The following is a 21066-nucleotide window of genomic DNA, read 5'->3' as shown; positions in this document are numbered from 1 at the left end:
TTGCAACGAATACCTTGCACGTTTAATCGATATTTCATCCAAAATCTTTTCTGTAACTATAAATTACCCACAATCGTTCCCCTTATGCTCTCAACCACAAACGATAACGGCATGATCGAACGTATTCGAAGCAGAATGGTACGTGATAATGTAAGCCATGTTACGTATACATGAAATGAATGAATATCGTTACCATAATGTTTGCGATCGCAGAGTGTTAGCATCGATTGTATCCCTGACAGACGTCAAAGATCAACCGCTTGATCAGGCGTTTGTGTCAGTTGCATGATTGCAAGATAATTAATATTATACGGTGGTCGTTTATAAAAAATAAGCTTATCCTCCCGAGTGCCTTTAATAAACAAGCTCCCGTAGTGCGAATAACGAAAATAAAACTGTTAACGCGAGATTAAAGAAGATAAAAAGAAATAGAAATCAAATTTAAAGTAACCAAGAAGAAAAAAAAAGAAAAGAAAATTAGTCAGTAAAAGTCAACGAAGACAAAAATCTTGAAAAAGGCCTTACTAATTTCATATATATTTTAAAGATTCGCGTCTTCTGCGTTTTTGGTGGTTGTCGTCATAAATGCGATTAGCTCTCCGAGTCCCAGATTGGTTAGTTTCAGCACCGATAAATTCGTCTCTGATCGATAAGCCTCGCATCGAGACGTCTGAATTCAGGGGAGGCGAGATGCTACGATTCCGCCTCCCTGAACTTTAGACGCTGTTTTTTCTCTGCAAAGGTGTAAAATCAACGTAAGTATAACAGAAAAGAAAAAAATAAACAGGGGATTGATGTTCCGTTTCGCGTTCTCCTCGTTGCCCGACGATTTGCTTCTCTTTCCGCCCTTTTCTATTTTTCGTTTTTCTCCCTTCGTCATCGATCGTGGTTGACAAGGAGACTAGCGATCTCGAGGCAAAGGAAACACAGCGAGAGAATAATGCAACGCAAAGACAATCTCGATCAGCAAGTTCAGCTGCTGCATCGTATCTTGTAGCGGCGTCTTAGAGCATTTTTGCTCCAGATAGTTAAAATGTTTCTCTCATATAAAAGAATTCGAAATTTCGTATCCAGTGTTTCGAAAATGCTTGAAAAGTTGATAGATAGAAATTTAAGGAAATTCAAGTTAAGCAAAGTATGACTTAAATCTACGTTTTGGATATCACAGTTCTGAATGATTTGAAACAATAAAAAATATACTACAAAACACAAGCTATACCTATATAAATATAAACTACGCAATTCTTTCGTGCTGAATTATGCTAATTGTGAAACATTTTCATGTTCACTTTTGAGTCAAAAGATTTGACAAAGACGCAATTTGATTTTTCAAAATCGTAGAATAAAGATAATAATTTTCCACGTTCTGATAGAAATATGCATGAAGTACTACTTTTCTTGTATGAAAAAAATGAAAGATCATGAAAAAACATATGTACAGAAAAGAGAGCAAGATAAAAGGTAGTGTGTGTGAGGGGTGAATGGTGACGAGGCGAAGAGAAACGCAAGCCGAGCGCATAAATTGAGGACGACATTTACGCACAGTGTAGTTTTACGATTCAACTGTTAACATATAAATTTCATGGTTCTCAATTAAGACGATAACGCAAAAACAAAAGTAACGAAGGAAATGTTTCTTTTAAATTTTCTCTCCAGTTTTTGAAAATCACTTGTTACATTTCCGCGATATTTTCAAATGAGATTCCATACTAAATTTTAACGGAGATATTGCGAGCTCTCTACCCTATGAGCTTAATAAATATTTATGAAAAGGTCACGCGAGGAATATTAAGCAAACATTGATTCTATCTTCTTTCGATGAATTATTAATTTCCTCTACGACGTTCCACGTATAATTAACTTTCCACCGAATCTTTTCTCGTACGTAGAATAGTATATCGAGATCTTAATTTATTTCAAACATCTATGTTAACGTTTGTTCTTAAACCACGCTGTGCCTGTACAACACGGATACGCATACGTAGATATACATACATATAACAGAGAGATTCGCATAAGGGAAAATGGTAGATTAAAATTTCTTTGAGCCTCTCTCAAGTCCTCTCTCTCTCGAGAGGAACCGCTTCAGAACGAAAACTTACATAGTCCTCCTACCTTGGAGGTCTTGGCGTAGGTCGCTGCAGCTCTTCCCGGCTTTCGCATTAGCCTGGCCGATGTTAGTTCGATGGCGCATGGTGGCGGATGTACCGGTTACGACGGGCCCTGGCCCAGGACTCGGGGTACGCGACGCGGATGGCAGGCCAAGGAGGGAGTCAAGGACGTCCTCCAGGGTCGTGGAACCCGGGCTCGGTTTGTTCCGCAGAAGAGCTGCCGTCGCCATCGCCTCGTCCGTATCGCTCTGGCCCGATCCTAATCGGTTTCATGCATGGGGTCAAGAAAGAGACTGAGACGTCCGCGTCATCCTTTTGGCCTCGAAACGTTTGTCCGTCCGTCTTATACGTATACCTCATTGAAATTTTTATTGTTCGTCCGATCGAATTATTCGTTCGTCGAGTTGAATTATTCATTCGTCGAGTCTAATTATTTGTCCGTTTAATTCCCGGCGTATAAGTCGTGATCCCCGACAGGATTGCAAAATATTTTTACTTATATCATTGTTGTTGATAATTTATTTTTTATTCTTGAACTTTCTGGTTTAAATTTCTACCTTGGCCGAGTTCTTTTAACGTAGTCTTTTTTAAAGCTGCATCGATATTGCGAATAGCTAGCTTTCATTTCGCGTTGTCTTCACCTTGCTTCTCGATGACAATGTGAAAAGTGACCACAAGTTATTCGATTATTACAAAAGGGGATCACGACTTTGAAGAGGTTGGGAAACACCAGTCCAGTCTCTAGTCGAATTATTCAGTCGTCTTATCTTATGCTCGGTCCTGTCTTACGATCGATTTCATATTTCTCGTTTTGTATATTTGGTTCAATCAACGCTACAAAGGAGCCTTCAAGTAGCTATCGATGATGGAGGAGTTAATGTAGTCGGAGAAATCCTCGAACCGTACTCGAACCGACTGGGCGGAGTTCAGAATCTTCTGAACTTAACAGTTCTATTATTTCAATATCTTCTTACGATATGATTGAGCGCAGTTTAATTGGAATTCCGTATCGCGTGGCTTGTTGGAAATTCGCAACAGACACCATCTCTTGCACATTAATTTATTAATTGATATATTAGGCAAGTTAACAAGCGACCAGTTGTAGACCAGCTGTAGACTTTGTTGCACAAACCACACCCTCTTACTTTCTTGTTTCATCCTTTTAGACTCACCTAGACTCTTTCAATCTTATTTAAAAATGAAAAAAACCTTTCCAAACTTTCTATAATAGTCACATACTACATTATACTTAAGTAATTCTTTCCAATTTAAACAAATGAATCTGGTTTTTTAAATAAGATATTTCTGTTTCGTATCGGTACATCGCAAGAATAAACGATACAAGCTTTCAAATGAGTATGGGCAAATATCCGCGACTGGTAGAGTACTTCTTATCCGAAATTTATGATCGCGCTATAACGAGCATCGTCGATCGCCACTTGAAGCGTCCTTTACCAAAAGCGTGTACGCGAAAAGGTCGAAGATCCTCTCGACCGACCATCAAGATTCTAGGGTGCTCGTCACGTGTTTCTCGTTGGGGATGTTTGTTAAGGTTCCTTTCACGCGTCACTTTTTCTCCCTTATGGTACAACCACGTTGAGAGCCACGTCAAATTTTCACTTTGTCATTTTACACGTGCCGTCCATTATGTTCGTCAAGTCGAACGAACAGTTTAATTCGACAACGTTGCTGGTTTCTTAACAAACACGCACAAACTTACATCAATTTCGACGACGCCATTCGCGTATACGTGAGCGTTCTTACCTCGATCAAGCGAAAGAGAGACTCGTTTCAAGTGTTTTTAGAACATCGGCAATTGCTACGAACATCCTTTCAGGAGTTTCTCTCGTAACGGGCACCCAGAATTTCCTTTCGTCTCAGCGAAAGTTTCCAGCGGTATCGTTGGCTCGATCTTAAACTCGAGCTCGCGTCGCTCGTAAAAATAGACAAAAGAAAATAGGAAAATCTGCGAATCGAATCGTTCGATGAGACGTTCTTTCGTACTCTCAAACTCTCAACGTTCCCAGATGATCTGTAAAGCCGGATATCCAATGACTATGCAGAATGTCTGCGAATGTTCGCGAACGTTGATGTGGATTTATCTCGTGAAGAATGCAAAGCACGCATAAATGGCAAATAATTGCGAACGTAAAGAAATTAATTCGCTGTTCCGGCTCCGTAGCGATTTTGTAGCATCGATGCTACTACTAAATGATGCTGATGATTTTGCGCGTTTGTTAAAAATACGCATCTAGTGGATACCCGGCTTGAAGATGGCCAGTATCTTCCGAAATTCTTCGTACATACATATACGTGGTCTCATCTTTGGTGTGTGCGAAGAGGAACAAAACGGAGTTAATTATTAACAGAAAAAAGAGGAGAAAAATGAGAAAAAAGAGGAGCAAAAGGAAAGAAAGGAGAGGAAATGGGGAAATACATAACGGACGCCCTCGATTTTTCTTCACCTCTCATCTACTTCTCTACGTTTCTACATGTACTCTACTTGCACGCTTCTACACAGCTACCGGATACTCGTACACTAGCCTAATTGCGGCGTTTGCGACCACTTTCCCTCGCAAAAGCGCAGAAGGCAAAAACGAAGTCGAAAAGTGTTTGGTGTTCTTCTCTGTTTCGAATGTTTTCAACGATTTTACATGTAGATAGCGCGGGTGCACGTACACACGAGCCTCGATTCTTATTTCCCCGCCGGAACAACAACGGAACGGTTTTATTGTTACACGCTCTATTTCCGGCTGAAAATATATCAGGCCGACGCGAACGTATGAGTGTACACACTGTATATATGTGTGTGTATATGTGTGTACGTGCGCGCGAACGCGAATCGTTCTCAGCGATGCGACGTATGCAAGAACAAGCTGTGGCGAATAAAACTACGTATCTCTATGTGACGAAAAAAAAGAAGAAAAAAAAAAAGAAATGAGAAAGAGAGAAACGAAACGAACGAAAGGCAAAAGCAACGACGGCGAAACGAATAATAGCACTTACCGTGACGACACAAGCAGAGTGCGTCAGCCAAATTAATCGATACATGTATACAGGGTGATAAAAAAGACTGAGACTTTAGTGGCTCATAGCTCTCACCGAGAGAAGAAAAAATGATTAATCGACGTAGGTCACGGGGTAACTATAGTTGTGGGTTAAGTATTTTTTATCCTTTACTACGAGTACTATAAACCTCAAAACTCTTGAATCTCTTTCAATTATCCTGCATGTATGCGCATATGGCAGACAGACTCGACTAGAGACGTACAGTATATTTTGAGAAGAGGAACGCGATGTCCTCGGCTAAAACTCTCGAAACTGAAAGAAATTGGTAAAAAGAGAAAAAGAGATACAGGTGGAAGAGGTTGGAGAAAAAGAGAGAGAGAGAGAAAGATTAAAGAAGAATATGCATTATAATATCGAAGAGCGTATATAGGGTATATAATATAAAGGAGGCGGAAACAACAACAACGCAAATAACACAAAAGGTAAATGACAATAATTTATTGCTGTCAAGGGTAATTACGTTCTACAAAGAAATGATAAATCGTTGGTGTGTCCGAGCAATAAGTACGAAATTATGTACTTAAGAAAGGCAAAAAGCACCGGCACGCAGAACCGTTCAGTATAAAGTATACAGAAAGAGAGACACGCGTATGAACTCGCTGATCGGCGCGCTATGAGAAGCAAACGAACGATTCCTCGTCTGATCGATTGATCGATCGATCGATGAACGCGAACGATCTAGCTGATACAGCTTTCATATTTTCTAGTTAACAATAATGCACAAAACGTGCAGTCGCGAGAAAAGTAACAAAAAAAAAAGAAAAGACGAAAAGAAAATAGACGCAGAAACGATCAAAAGTAAATACATGTATATGTAAATATATATATATATATGCGGCATATTTTTACCGTCGGTTCTGCGAACACTGCACTCGTTATTAAAGAAGTAACAATAATAATAATAATAATAATAATAATAATAATTAATAATAATAATTAATAATAATAATAATAATAATAATAATAATAATAATAATAATAATAATAATAATAGTAGTAGTAGTAGTAGTAGTAATAATAATAATAATAATATCAACGCGTTTGCAGGTAATAATGAACGGTGTATACGAATGGTACGTAAACTACTTTTCTTGTATGTATACATATATAAGTTTTTATACGTGTCATATACTGAGCTCTGTAGCTATAGGTAACATGTATACGTCGACAATTTTACAGCATAAACATACATGAAACGCAAAAAAAAAATAATTACTACTAGTAGAAATAATAAAGGAGGAGAATCTACTAGCATACTATATATATGTATATATATATCTATATCTGCGACGGTAGGTTCCGCACAAAAATTACATAGAGGTGTATACAATGGTGAGAGATTTGTATGTCCGTCTCTGTATATGAAAAGCGAAAGGGACGAGAAACAAACGAAAGAGAAAAAGAAGAAAAATACGGAGAAAAAAGTGAAAAAGAAAGACAGGTGGATAGATACTCGTGGATCAAACAGGGAGGGTTTTTTCTTCATGGAGTCTTCCAACGACGAGGGGCGGTTGTAACAAAGTAACAAAATTTACAAGACAGTTCTCTGTTTAGTGACGATAAATAAAAAAAAAGAAGAAGTAATCGTATCGTATAAATGAACGAGGCTTGTAGAAAGTCTACCAGGAGGTCTGTCGACACGCGGAGTCGAGAGACCACGTTGTGGAATGACGAAAACACATTTACGAACGGAACGTCGATGAGAAGATTCTTATAGATATAATCTCTAGATAGATCTTTATAGATATAAAGCAAGAATCTTTGATACGCGGGATATATATATATTTTTCTTAAAATAACATCTCGCGTGTCAAGCTTCTAAGAAAATCAATTTTGACGTCGATAATTTTCATAAATATCCGAATAGTTGCTTTTGGATTCAAAATCGACGTTAATCGGAGAATTTTAAACAAGAAATCATAAAATATCCAAAAGAGAGTGTGTCGATATCGAAAGCTTCGAATTACTCTTGTGTTTTATGTGCTTCAGTTTTATTACGAAAATACGTGCTCTATGTGTGCGCGTGTGCGTGTGTGTGTTTGTGTTTGGGAATTAATCCAGACCCTCGAGCAGTAGTAACTTATAGCTGGACGTTGACGAGTATAGCAAGCTGACGAAAACGATAAACGGAGAGGAAAAAAAGAAGACAGATTGTGATAATCGATGTGGGCGTAAAACTTTAATCTCGACATTGTTTTTAAATGAAAAGTTAATGTGCGGACCAGATAGTAAATCGACCGAGTCAGACGCCTAACGTTAGAGGCATTGATCTTTACTAAGTCGCGAGCTTTTTACCTATACTGATAATGAAAGCACTGCTAGTGAAATTCCCACCAAAAGGAGTTTAATTATTGCTGTATAAGCGATACAAAATTACAGGCTACTTATTTATTATATTAAACAAGATTAGACCCAAACGAAGTAGCTTTCGACGCTGATTTTAAGAAAAAAAAACAAAAAAAAAAAAACAAAAAAAGTCTGACAAAATTTGTGTGAAACGCTGCTCCCTCTGGATGCAATCTTGAAAACTTAATCTGCATTGCACCGTATTTGAGATTAAACATATATTGTTTATACTGAATGGTTTATTTTTATATATATTTATATTTCGTTGCTTCCGTTTGCCGTACTATACAATTTTCGAAATACATGGCAACTTTCTTCTGTGTATATCGTGCATGATTGAAAATAAACAAAGTTTCACTGTGTCGAATGTTTGAGCGTCGAAAATGCAAATTGAAGTACGTGCTTTCTGCGTTACGAGTACAAGAATAATTACATTTACGTAATTAAGAGACTAAAAGCTATCCCTAGAAACATAGCAACGCGAATATTTTCTCAACAACATGCAACAATCTTCTCAACAATTTTTACATCGATCTTCTATCAATAACCCGTTTCTTTAACAACCTTTGCAGAAGAATAATTTGCATAACAAACACAGTTGCGACACCATCCTTATGTCTTGTAATACTTCTCGAAGTTGCTCGTTATTCTACGCAAGAGAAACAAACGCGTGAAGAAATGGCATACCGCGAGAAGATACAAAAAAATGGTGCAAAAGCTGCGTAACAAGGACACGATAAAGTCTGCGATCTTTAAACGTTTGATGGGTATCTTATATAATGTACACGAATGGTGTTTTGCATGGTTCGTAGAAAAATAAAAATTCTCGCGCTTTCTACAGAATCTCTCGTCATAAGAATTATATACAGAAAGAAGTGGAAGTGTGCGTGAAGCCGAAGAAAAATACACACATTTTGCTGAAGTTTTGCTCGAAACTTCGTAATCAATCGTTTACGCTGGCATGTGTCTAATTACGATCAACAAGGTAGAGAAATAAATTCGTTCCGTGATCGAAATCGATACGATACCTTGTCGTTTCGACGTATACGTCGGCTTTGGTTTTACCAAAACTCTTTGAAGCATGAAGAAATACTATACGGTCACGCGGAGGAGATCGTGAGATCGTGACAAGCTTGTGACGGAAACGAATAGAATAGCTGACAATTGGAGAGCAGCCCGAGTCAATGGCGTGCGTCACAAACGTAATCGACGTGATTGTAGGCTCCCCACGGTCTTAGAAACACGTCAGAGAAACCTTTTTCCAAAGATCGTTCACTGCTCCCAGCAAAGTTCCTTCGAAGAATCTCACGGACTATGTACACGCATCAGTCGTGAGAAGAAATCGTCAACAAGAGGACGGGAACGCGTCAAAACAGATTTTAATATACGATATCACATATAACTTTTGATATGTCGGAAATACGTCTAAAAAAAGCGACTTTTTAACGATCGATGTTCTTCAAGAATTTTCTACGCAGCGATACTAAAGTGTCTTACATCGAGTATCGTAGAATTCTCTTTCCAATTAGATATTTCAGAATCTTGAACTCTGCTAGTTTGGGAAAGTTTAAGTTGAAGATAAGTAAAAAATTACGAATGTATTTCGTTAAATTCGTATTAATATTATATCGCGACTAAGAAGGCTTGAAGTAAAATGTCATTACGTATTGCAATTACGTAAATATCATACTCCTTTCATCCAAACCAGCATTCCAAACAATTTACCTATATTCTTTACTGGTATGCCAAAATGTCCGTTACGAAGACCGCTAACTTTCTCCCTTTGCCTTTTAAAGAACAAATTAACGCTGACGAGCGTTCCATCTAATAGTTATCAAGTAGTTAGCCAGCCTACCAACCACTAGATACATACTTGAATTTCGTCAAGATTTCCTTTGAAACAGGAAACGGAAGAACCATCGAAGAAACGAACCGACCTTCCAAACAACGTTGTCAATTCGTCGACACATCGAATTCGGAAATACAAATAGTCGTACAGACGCGCGACGTGAATCGTCTTCGTCAGCTTAGATAGACGGATCGTGAGGGACGCGTCGAGGGATCGTCTGGTATGATGGGAACGCGACCGAACGTGTTCTTTGTTGACGAATGTTCGCAATTGTACGTGTTCTCTTGTCTGATGTCGTTTGCTTTTGATTTTCCGCTAGGCGAGCAGCAACTCACCGCGGTGATGACGCTGCTGTTGCTGTGGTTGTTGTTGATGGTGAAGCTGACGATGATGATGATGATGGTGATGGTGATAATTGAGTGTGGAGGACGGTGATGGACCAAGACTATCGCCGCCACCTAGCTGCTGTTCATATTGTTGATGCTGTTGGTATTGACCATCGTCGTGTGTTGGTGTCAAATCCCAGAAAAGGCCGGAAATCGCGGAATCGACGCAGCTGCATGACTCGGTGGCTGTGACGTTGCATCCGGGACAGCAGTCGGTTTCCGTGGCCAAACTCATCGGTGTCTCCGGCGATTCCGCGGGTCTCATGCCAACGAACGAGCTCTCCATCCAACACAGCTTCACGCTCCCTTCGAGGAGAAGTTTCATTTCATTAGATGCGGCATGAAGAAGCCAACGGGGCGAGCGCGGTGTGTGTTCTTTTGGGTAGCTTCTTTTACGATCGATCCGCGATTCCTTTCTGGGAAAACGACTACGGGTAACACAGCAAAACATAGTAACGGCATAGAACTCTACGGACGTAGCAATTCGTAACAATTCGTAGCAATTCGTAGTTATCTTCTGCAACCGTAACATTATGACTTTGTTCGGTTTAAAAAAGAATTGTGTATTTCCGACTTATTTTATTTTTGTATAAACTGGTTATATACTAATAACACACGAAGTTAGCAGTTCGGCAGTTCGAGTATTGTTCTTAAACACGACACAAATCTCTGATTAGATCGTGTTAGTCAAGCTCTAACACGGAAGTATTAATCACAACGCAAATCAAGCTGAGCGGATCGGCACACACATATACGTGATCGACAAACCATGTTATGATAGTATGTAGTTAGTGTAATATCGTGGTAAGACGTGAAGGTTTTCGGGGATGTCGCTCTGAGAATTGGACGTCGCTGATGCTTTTCGAGGCGTGTCACGCATTGGACTTTATACACCGAGTTATACGCAACAGGATGAGTAACGTCGACGTAACACGACCAAGATATCGTGTGTATTATAAAAGTATACGAAGTAGTAACAGCTGACCACGTGCGCGTTATCTTCGCACTTCGTTCCCTGTTCACGATGTTTGTTTTAATTTTGTCCTAAGGTCAGACAGAGTAGCGGCTAAGTTCGCTAGCACCGACAAACGTATATGGAGACAGAGGGGTGTGACTTAAACTTCAGGGTGATCTATTTTCGTAGCAGGACGGCCACGTCGGTACAAAGCTGTCGAAATAGCAACCGACGGTCGGTCGCCTATGTGTATGCATACTTTCGTCGAGACTGTCGCGATTAAAGATGAGGGCAGACTGAGGGAACGGATGACACACGCGGTGGTCGTCGGATGGAAGTCGAGAAATAGCCGAGCAGACGTTCCATTCCCGCCCCCCGATTGTACCATCGTTTTTTTCCTCCCTCGCCACGATTCGACCTTGCTTCACGAATTCGCGCGCTAGAAATACAATTCGGTGTCAAGGCTGTCGGTGAACACCATTACGGGAATTTTCGTGGCAATGGTCTTGCTGCTTCGTTGGTTCGCTGATGTCGATCATACGGGATATCTTCCACTGAGAAGGATTCTTTATGTCGCATCTCCTATTATCTATGGTATCATCTCGCGAATACCATGAAGAATAATTCCGTTACTAAAATTGATTTTGTGTTTTCTCTCTCTCCCTTTCTCTCTTTCTCTCCCTTTTACAACTCAGAGTCACTGTTGTAACTACGAAGACAAAAGTAGTCGTAGGAGATGAGTGGGATGTCTTGGAATACGAGATGTGACAAAGTTCCAAGGCTAACTCTGTTTTCCTCAAAGTTGCAAGAACAAGACAGTATATCTCGATCTTCCCTTCACCAGCATGCGAAATACAAAGATTGTACATCGAAGCCAAGAATTCCAAAACAGCATGAGTTCACTTCTCGACACTACATGAGTCATTCGTATGACGTTTACCGGATCATTTAGTCTCATCCAAGACTACTTCCAAGTGGACGTAAATTCACGGGAACCGTCCTCCGAAAATAAAAATTAGCTGCCATCTTTACATTACTTAAATCTCAAAGGAACTACATACTTTGAAGGCGATGACCTGATATTCGCATGAAATTTATATACGTGTCATTTTCGAAATATTACTGTCACACCTCGTAAATTTGTAAAATCGTAAGACCGAATTTTTTGTTCCATTGTGATTAATTTTCACGACTGCTCGAAAAGTCTGTGAGATATAGTGGATCGCTTGATCGAAGAGAAATCTACGCTGTGCAACGCGAGGAAAGCGTTTATATACATATATCTACAGAGTTGAAGTCATTAGAGGAAGAAAGAAGGGTTTTTTTTTCAACAGGACAAGAACGAGTGGATTGTCGCATGTTAACGTTAGTAAGAACACCGCGTCGCGACACCTTGAAAATATCCGGACGATGTTGCGGGCACATGAACCAACGCAGCATTCGCAGAATGAATGAGTCTGCACGGGTGTGAAGAGAGTACGTTACAGTTTTTAACCATCAAAGGTTTTGTTGAATGACCGCGTTTTTGAAAGCAATTTTCGTTAGTAAACACGAAACAACCAAGAGAACGAACAAAGACAGAAGAGACAGCCAAGAGAGTTGCTGGTAGTGCTTTGAACTAGCGTATCAGAGACACGTCGAATATTATACATATATATTATATATTATATATATATATATGTGTGTGTGTGTGTGTGTGAGTAGTAACAACGAGCGAAAGAGCAAAATTTATTTCACGACATTCCGATCGGGAGTTAGGTAACAATACAGTGACAAGACGTGTAAGAACAGTAACAAGAGAAACCCAGAGACAGACGAAAGAAGAGAGGCGTCTAGGTCACAGAGTAAAGATGCAGAGACAAAGAGAAGAAATTCACATCAACAGATCAGGAAAACTCAAAATTACCTTTGTCGTAGAGAGTAAAAGTAGTAATGGTGTAGTGGTGGTGGTGGTAGGATGGTTTTTTTTGGCAGGGGTTGTTTAGTGCTCACCTCTGGGGCTGGTCGACCTTGCTCCGCCCCTGTCGTCCCAGTCTTCAGGTCGAGGTCGAGGCGACAGCCTGCCACCTCCACCAACCTCCTGACCGCTTTGCACGTAGTGCACAATGGCCGAGGTTACCTCCTTTATCGAGTTCCTTACCTCTAGCTGCTGATTCGTTGTCTGCTGCTGTTGTTGTTGCTGTTGTTGTTGCTGCTGCCAACAAAAATTTCGCTTTTATTACTCTATACCATTTTCTTATGTTTTTCCATTCTGAAGTTTAATCGAAATATATCACTTAATAACCAACTAATATTGAATTATCGAATCATGTTATCATCAATTAAGTAACTACGATAATAACTTAATATATTTGAAGAGCTATAACAGAAGTCTCGATATCAAAAAATGTAATTCGATATTAATTATTGTATATAGAGCTATACACGATTTTACACAGACAATTAATCATTGTTTAAACATTCATTATTGATATAACAACTAGAAAATAACGCAGTGTCGAGTGTTATAAACTAATAATCTGTTATTCACGAATTACAAAGTTTCCTCGACCGAAACCTTTATATTAGCAATTATCTTTCGATACCATTATTCAATGCTGTGTTCGCTTTTCGTTGTAAAACTCAACTTCATATTAGCGAAATTTTCATTTAGAGTTTTTTTAATCTCACCGAATTGTCAATGCTAGAAAATAGAGACACAAAATACCTTGTACAAAGCGTTGCTAAAAATAAAGAACGTCGCTTAGCGATATATCTTTGTCAATAAATGCAAATAGCTTGGAAGAACAAATTTAATAAAACTCTAAACATTGTTCTAATTTCCAAGATTATTTTCAACAGATTTTAACGTTCATGAGAAAAGACATTTTCGCGGAAAAACTATTTTTTGGTAACGAAAAGCTGATTAAAAGTTTGAAAAGTAGGACAATGTTCTCGGCATGGTTCGACCTTGGGGCGGAGGGGTTGTCTGTGATTCGGATAACAATTTGTACTCGAGTTGTAAAGGTCACGAGACGTCAGAATGTGGATTTCTGCCAAAATTTCTAATTATAGAGAAATCATTGCATTTGCGCGCTGTCTGCACAAATTAAAAATAAATTGGACAAAGGAAAAGCGAGGTAGACGTAGGCGAGGTAGGGGTCACTCACGGTTCGAGGCTAAATGTCGCGGATTTGGGAACGATTATTCGAACGAGGAAATTCGACTAATCATCTCCGACATATTTACATCGTAAATGCAGATTTACTTCTGTTATAAATGATGAAAATATCAGTGGTATGATTATTTTGGATCTGACAACAGTTTCAGAAAATGAAAAATACGATAACATTAACGTCAAATATTCGTAAATAGTTACTATCATATTTTTAAAGTCGAAAGAGAATAGTTTAATCTTATTACATATGTGGTAATGAAAGACGAACAACATTTTTATTAGAAAATATTACCTAAGTAAGATATACTTTAAATGTATCGAATAGTAATTGTAATTTTTTAAAAGTAAAGTTGGAAAGCTGCTATGAAACGTTAAAATTGCAATGTTAAAGAAACATGGGCGACAATGGTGTAACATGAGACTTTCAAGGTTTTTTAATACGAACCTTGTTTGCTGCTTGCAACTGGGGAAGAATACCCTGAGCAAGACGTTCTGCCGGTGTTCGCGGGTTCGTTAGCCGTTCTTGAGAACGCCAGCCCAAGTACGGCTGTCGATGATTGAAAGACGACCTTGTTGAACTCGCTGGCGAACTTCCGGCACTGTTTAGCAGACTGGTACTCCATCTTGAGAATACAGGTGGCGTGGGACTTGGACTAAGAAGGGCACCTAAACAAATTTATCGGAACGTATTAACACGTAGTCGCAACATCTCGCGTAGATTTCCTTATTCTACTTTTCTGTCAAAATATGGCTGATAAAATTTGAGACACCTTGTACAACGTTCCCAAACTTCCTGATCAGATCCTGTAAAACAATTCGTATATTCGATTCTTAGAACTCAACAGTTGTCAACAAATACAAATAAATATAGACGTAATAATAATATGGTAATACCCCGATACGGTGTTGGCGTCTTGACTCGTTTTACAAGCGAGTTTGTTACTTGATCCGGATTTGAAATGGATTATGTTGGAAGACTTTGATCGATGGTTTTGCACGTTGAATAATACGTTGCCCGGGAACTTTTCAACGACAGAATAAAAGCTTGACAGCTGTCTTACATTGACGTTACCAGCGAGCTGCTACGAAGGTATTTGAGCTCGATGTTACTGAGAGTGAAACACGTTTTGTGTATGCTCCCAGGGATAGGCATAGCAATTTCATTCCTTTGTTCTTGGTGTCAATTAGTAGAGAGACTTTAGAAAAAACTTGAGTAGTCGGTAAATATTACTGGGTAAAAATAATATTGCAAATTTGTTTCTTTAAATGAATGTAGCCTCTCATATCGCAAAAATAGGATTAAGAATAATGTTAAGATATGGCAATTCTATTTTTAAGCTTTTAGAAACATCAAACTAATTCAGTAAAAACTAAACTCTTTTTAAAATCTAAACTTTAACTTTCACAATGAACAAGTTATCCAAGAATTTAAAAAATTGATCTCAAATTATTTAGAAAGATTTATATCTCCAGGTCTGTATTTAAAAAAAAAACAGAATAAAAAAGAGTTTTGTTTGTCAATTACGAGTTTTCTTAAGATCAGAAGGAACAAAGAAAATCAATACGAAAGATGCAATAACAATCGAAAGAAGAAGGGAAGAAGAGGGGAAGATTAATAAAATTTATAATTTTTAAAAAAACTACAAAAGATAATCTTCCATAAATCTGTTAAAATCAAAACTGCCGAGAGCATGGTGAATCGTGGTCAGACGTCATTTAAAAAAAGTGTCTCAACGAACTTTGCCCTTTTCAGACAACCAACCGAGCATCAGATCCGCGCCAGCAGCTCATATTGGCACCAGCCCTTTAAATCTGGTAATTAGAGCCCTCCCTTAACAAATCGCATTCTCTCGTTAGAAACGTCCTTGAACGTTTCCCAGCCACCCTGCGAAAGAAGGGATCTGCGCTGCTATTGCAGTCAGCCAACAACGTGGCGGGATAGACCTCGACTTTGTCGTTAGCAGACGACTACCCGGCAAGGCCGAATTAATCGAGTTAACCTACCCTGCTAAATTTATTAGCCACTTCCTATTAGCAGTTACTCACCGTAGCCAGAGAATATCCGCGAGACTATGTCGCTTGAGTAGCGAGAGAGATGCAGACACGAGGATAAATGAAATTGGCCGATACTCGGCTCTCGTTACGTGCTAATTTCGGACGTTGCTCGCCTTTTCATTCGAAGAAGAGTTCGATTTGCTTGGTATTGCGCCGTTTCATTGCGAATCGTTCCCAATGGGCAACTATTGTGCCCTTTTTTTCTTTCGCTCATAACATTTCGAAGAACCTGATATCAACTTTTGGCTACTTTCCGTTTGTATTTAACTGTTTTCCAACTGCAGTGAGGAGGTCGGGGAGAAGTTTTCGTTTTAGGGGCAAATAAAGTGTGAAGCGAGAAAGCAGAAAGAATTAAATTAAAAATAAAGAAAGGAAAGGAAATTAAGAAAAAAAGATATGTAATGTTTGGTAAGCACGTATTCACGAATTCCTTTATACTAACATAAAACATCGTAAAGAACTGCATTAAAATTTGTGGTATTCAAGATATAATAAATATTATATTTAATATTCTTTGTTTTCTTTTTACAGCAAAAGAAATTGTATATCTCAAGGAAGATTGTGAGAAGTTATATTTGTTATGTTTGAAGCGTTAAGAGAATCTTCTTTAGGAGATCCTTATACCAGTCAATGTTATATAATTTCAAAGCAAGAGCCATTAAACTCTCTCGCAAAAAGGAGCTTTTACGGAGTAATATCTTTAGAAGTCTGCATTCACTTCTGAATAATCGTGAATAAATATTCAAAAGATGTTGCACTAAGTAATATTGAGCTCTGTGATACATAATCTTAAAGTTTTGTGCTTTAATGTTTGTTCACGGCATTTGAGGACTCGTACTTGAGTGTTTGTTCATTCATTTTTCTATAATCCTCAGAAATATCGTAAATAAAAACGAACAAACTCACGAACAAGGAAGATTAATATAAAAAGATCATTAAGGAGATGGTTACCTGTAGTCGGCTGTCTATTGGAAGACGATGAAAGGGACGAGAGGGAAGTGGTTTTCGAGCCCAATGCACGCCATCCTCCGTGTTGCGACGCGTCGGAGTGCCTCTTTAACCGGAAACCATCGCGAGCCGCGGGAGAATTCTTGTACCAATCCGGGACGTTCAGTCGTTGCAGAGACCTCTGCACTCTGAGTTCGTGCTCGCTGGGCACGCGTTCGCCAACTTTCTGCAACTCGTTCTCCGGCGGCTGTAAAGTAACAATTTTTTTTCATCAATAAATTCGTGCAATTATTCCTGCTTCTTAATCTGGAGAATTTACAATTTCTTTTTATTATAAGCAGATGGACGATTTGAGACAATTTAAAATTTGCACTGTGTTACAGATATGGCAGCAAAAAATTACTATGAATTTTTAAAAATATACTGTGAATTTTACGTAGATATGCCGTGTAAACATACCAGCTGAAAATTTACATACAACGTTGAAATTATTCGCTCTAATTTATTCAATTATTCTTAGCAAAATACCCTATTAAACATATCCCATATATTAAACGTGAGAACCTCGCGATCCTGTTTATGACTTCCATGATACGTAATTCACGTTCGAGTAACGTAATCGTTGTTTTTCGATGAGGTTTTTTTCTCACAATTGACTACAATGAACGAAAGCAACATGTATATATAATCTGTCTCTATTACATGCTTGAATTTCTTGCCCGTTAAATATTTTGTAATTCTATTAATATATTACTGAAAAGATGCACGTTGTTTCGAAGCACAAAAATCATTTTAAATTCCGTGGAGCATTGCTCCATCTTCTACGCAATTTTGTAAATTATATTCAAGCTCTCTAATAATATCTTTTGCTACAACGCTTTATGTCGTAATTTAATAACAGAAGAATACTACAGAATATTACAGATATTACGTAAGACCTTACAAAACTCTTTGAAATTACATAAAGTATAGGTGTAAAGTACTACGAATAAATATGTAACATTTCTGCTATGAATAAAGTTACCTACTTATATAATATTCTTATAGTACAATAATTTCGATAGAACTTTTGCTCTCTTTTGAAAGATTTTAGTCCAAGAGAAGTAAATAAATGTTGAAATAAATTTCATGATATTAGATTGAATATTAGATTTAGAATAGTCAAATATATATATATTTAATATTAAATAAATATAAATATATGAGACATGTAGTTTCTAAGCGTATACAACGTTAGAAATTATACAGAATTAAAGACACGAATCGATGGCCCAACACATCATGGTCAAACGACGCCAGGGAAGTAATCAAGGCCGACTGAAATATCCAATACGCACTCATTGGAAAGCACTACTCGGGAGAATAACCGTTTAAAAGCGTTTTCCAATGTCACGGAGCTTGCGTGCTAGGGCGGATGAGCGCGCGGAAAATGATCGATCAATTTTCCTGCTGGAAATGCGGGGGCGTAGCTTCGGTAGAATGAGGCAACCTCATAGGATACCTGCGTTGAAGGCCAAATGAAAGGTAGAATGAAATCGTCGATTGTGATTCCCGTGTGGGAAGCGCATGGAAGTCAAGCGATTTTAAATAAGGTCAGATGGTTCTTTGTGGTTTATGTTTTTATATAAACCCTGGAGCGAAACTGAACAATAAAATAATGTTTTCTGTATGTAACTATGTATGTTGGCATGATTGTTTCCTCGTAATTTTTAAAATAGTTTGTTCGCATATAGGAACTCGAATATCTACATATAATTAATGAACAAATATCTGATTAATACAAGATAACATTTAAATCGAACTTGTTGATCATTTGTGTCTTTTGTAGAGATAAAGACTTTAGATACTTGAAACATAGCTACGCCCAGTTGCATGAAGCAGTCTGTATCATATCTGTAGAGGTTAAAAGTTAACATTTCCTTCCAAAAAAGCAAGATACATATTTAAATCGTACAGACAACATAAAACTATCTCTCACTATGCTGTGGTATAGATAAATGAATAAATAAATAAATATATATGATTTACAGTCAATAAAATTAGATACGTACAGACCTGTAATGCTGATTCTTCGATGTAATCTTTTAACATTTCTTCAGATGTTAACGTGTCAAACAAGCCAACAATCCTTTCAAAATCGATCATGGTCTTTAACCTTAACTCGGCTGAAGCTCTCTCCAGTCATACGACGACGTTCGTACGATCGATATGACACGTGAACACGGTTGTATGTTAACTCGGCCATTAGCATTGCCAATGTCTCGTCGTATTTCAATGAATTCGTTCCGAGGGATTGAAAGGTGATCTTAACGCGCCCATTGTAGAGATTTGTATAGGGCATAGGGTGTTGCAGAAGTGAAGACCAACAAACTCTACTATTCCAAAATTTCCAATCTCCTTCTTGATTTACTCTATTATTGTGGTATATTCAATATATTTTTAATATAAGAAATATTGACTTTCATCAAAATATTATTATAATGAATATAAAACTTCCAATCAAACACTTTACTTTTACAATACCCTTCCTATTTTTCATTAACTTTAGATCCACTTTATGGTTAATTAAAAATATCGAATATCCGTCTAACTTATTTAGGGAATAATAATATAATTTTTGTTCGAGACGATACAACGTACAGAAGAAAAAGGATATATCGATGTCAATAAGGAAAAACGTGAAAGAGACAAAGTCGTATCGAAGCAGCACGCATTCCAAGATGGCATTGTCCTGCACGCACAAGTGAAATGCATAACGACGAGCTCTGTGAATGTTTGCGTGAAATTTCCATATGGCATACAAAGACGCTAACGGGACCTAATGCCGTTGAAAAACAAAGGATAGACAGAGGAACGCGTGGCAGGCCTACGCACGTCGTGTACTCCTTTGGTTATATTAACGTTCCAACAACGGTTTACCATATGCGTGCTCATGAGAACGGAGAGCTTGCTCGAATGGCAAAAAGTTATTTTCAGCCTGCAACTTCGTCGAACAAACTAACTGGCTGAGACTCTTTCCAGTGACGATCAACTAGGTCGTTTTTACACCATCTTTATATTTTTACGACCCAATCGTTTCCTATTAAATTCATACTGTTAAATTCGAAAAATTTTGTTTGAAAATCTTTCAAAAAGAGTAAAAATTTCCCGTCTCTTCGATGCAAGCGAAACTTCTCCGTAATTAAAGGGTTAATACAACGTATTTTGCATAGATGAAAATACTAAATTAAAGACGAGGATCATAACAATTACCAATTCAAATAAGACAGAAAATTTGAAAATTCCACGTAAAGATGAGAGAGCGGAGCATCGTTCAAAAAAGGTCAAGGCAAGATGGAAGAGAACGGAAACCAGTATACAGAGATAGAAGGGGGTTCTTTCGGCCAATGTATACCTAGTTCTTAAGGGTGACCGCGACGCCCGATGAGAACGGCTTCAACCATTAACGGTCGATAGTTGCTCAATTGCAAAATGAATACCGATTATAAACCATAGTGGATATTGACGTCCATTTGCAATCGTGATCATTGCGGATGCCCAGCATGAACGCGATGAAAAACTGCATACGATCACCATATATAACGAGGGCTATATTAAGAAAGATAGAAAGAATATATCACACCCACCTAATATTTTACAACGAAAGCCAGCGTGCTAGCTAAAGTTCTTGCACGCGATAGGACGAGACAGTAGTTGGAAACGCTTCAAAGGGAAATTTAATGCGTATGTACTTATATAGATAGCTATATGTGCCTACGTGTCAACGCGACTACATGTCCGGACGCATTAATTCTGTTACGTTCTCTGGGTCACTTTTGGCCCAATCTCGTTTCTCTATCGTTCGAATAAATTTCGTAAGTTTAAGAAGAATATGAAAAAATTTGTAATTTGTACGTATATATAATAAAATGTACGTAATTTCTTGTTCAAAAATGCTAAAGTTTTTCTTCAAACATTAAAGGGCTTTTGTTTGCTAAAATGAAAGCGATATTTACTTACTAGTAAAGTAAGCGAGCGATTTCGAGGCACGATGAAATGTCACAGTTTCTCGGTAACGCATCGTTCCTCGAAGCTGACGGAATGCTATTGGCAAGAAACGCGGGACACCCGCATTTCCGCGTCTGCGAGCAACGAACAGCAGTGGTCAGTAAGGCTGAACCACGCTTTCCAAGTGCAACAGTAAGCGTTAC

At 38.3% G+C, this 21066-nt stretch overlaps 1 protein-coding gene across 9 annotated transcripts in view; it reads right to left on the bottom strand.

Annotated features, from left to right (window-relative positions):
• LOC138180078 (uncharacterized) overlaps positions 1–21066 on the bottom strand; it is a 73773-nt gene that overhangs the window by 7533 nt on the left and 45174 nt on the right. For 2 of the 9 annotated variants that reach the window (XM_069113529.1, XM_069113530.1), the window contains exons 7-11: positions 16880–17123; positions 14319–14539; positions 12709–12910; positions 9711–10067; positions 2116–2370 (exon numbers count right to left, since the gene is read on the bottom strand). In XM_069113529.1, the coding sequence (XP_068969630.1) occupies positions 2116–2370; positions 9711–10067; positions 12709–12910; positions 14319–14539; positions 16880–17123 (1279 nt within the window). Of the gene's footprint in view, positions 1–525; positions 735–2102; positions 2371–9710; positions 10068–12708; positions 12911–14318; positions 14540–16879; positions 17124–21066 lie in introns of all 9 variants that reach the window. The other 7 variants (XR_011173194.1, XR_011173195.1, XM_069113531.1 and 4 more) reach the window with 7 other exon arrangements.

The sequence above is a fragment of the Bombus flavifrons genome, chromosome 5 (genome assembly GCF_040668555.2).
Source record: "Bombus flavifrons isolate JBK064 chromosome 5, iyBomFlav1_principal, whole genome shotgun sequence".
Taxonomy (NCBI): Eukaryota; Metazoa; Arthropoda; class Insecta; order Hymenoptera; family Apidae; genus Bombus; species Bombus flavifrons.
The sequence above is the reverse complement of the archived record's forward strand: the minus strand, read 5'-3'. Positions and strand labels throughout refer to the sequence as shown.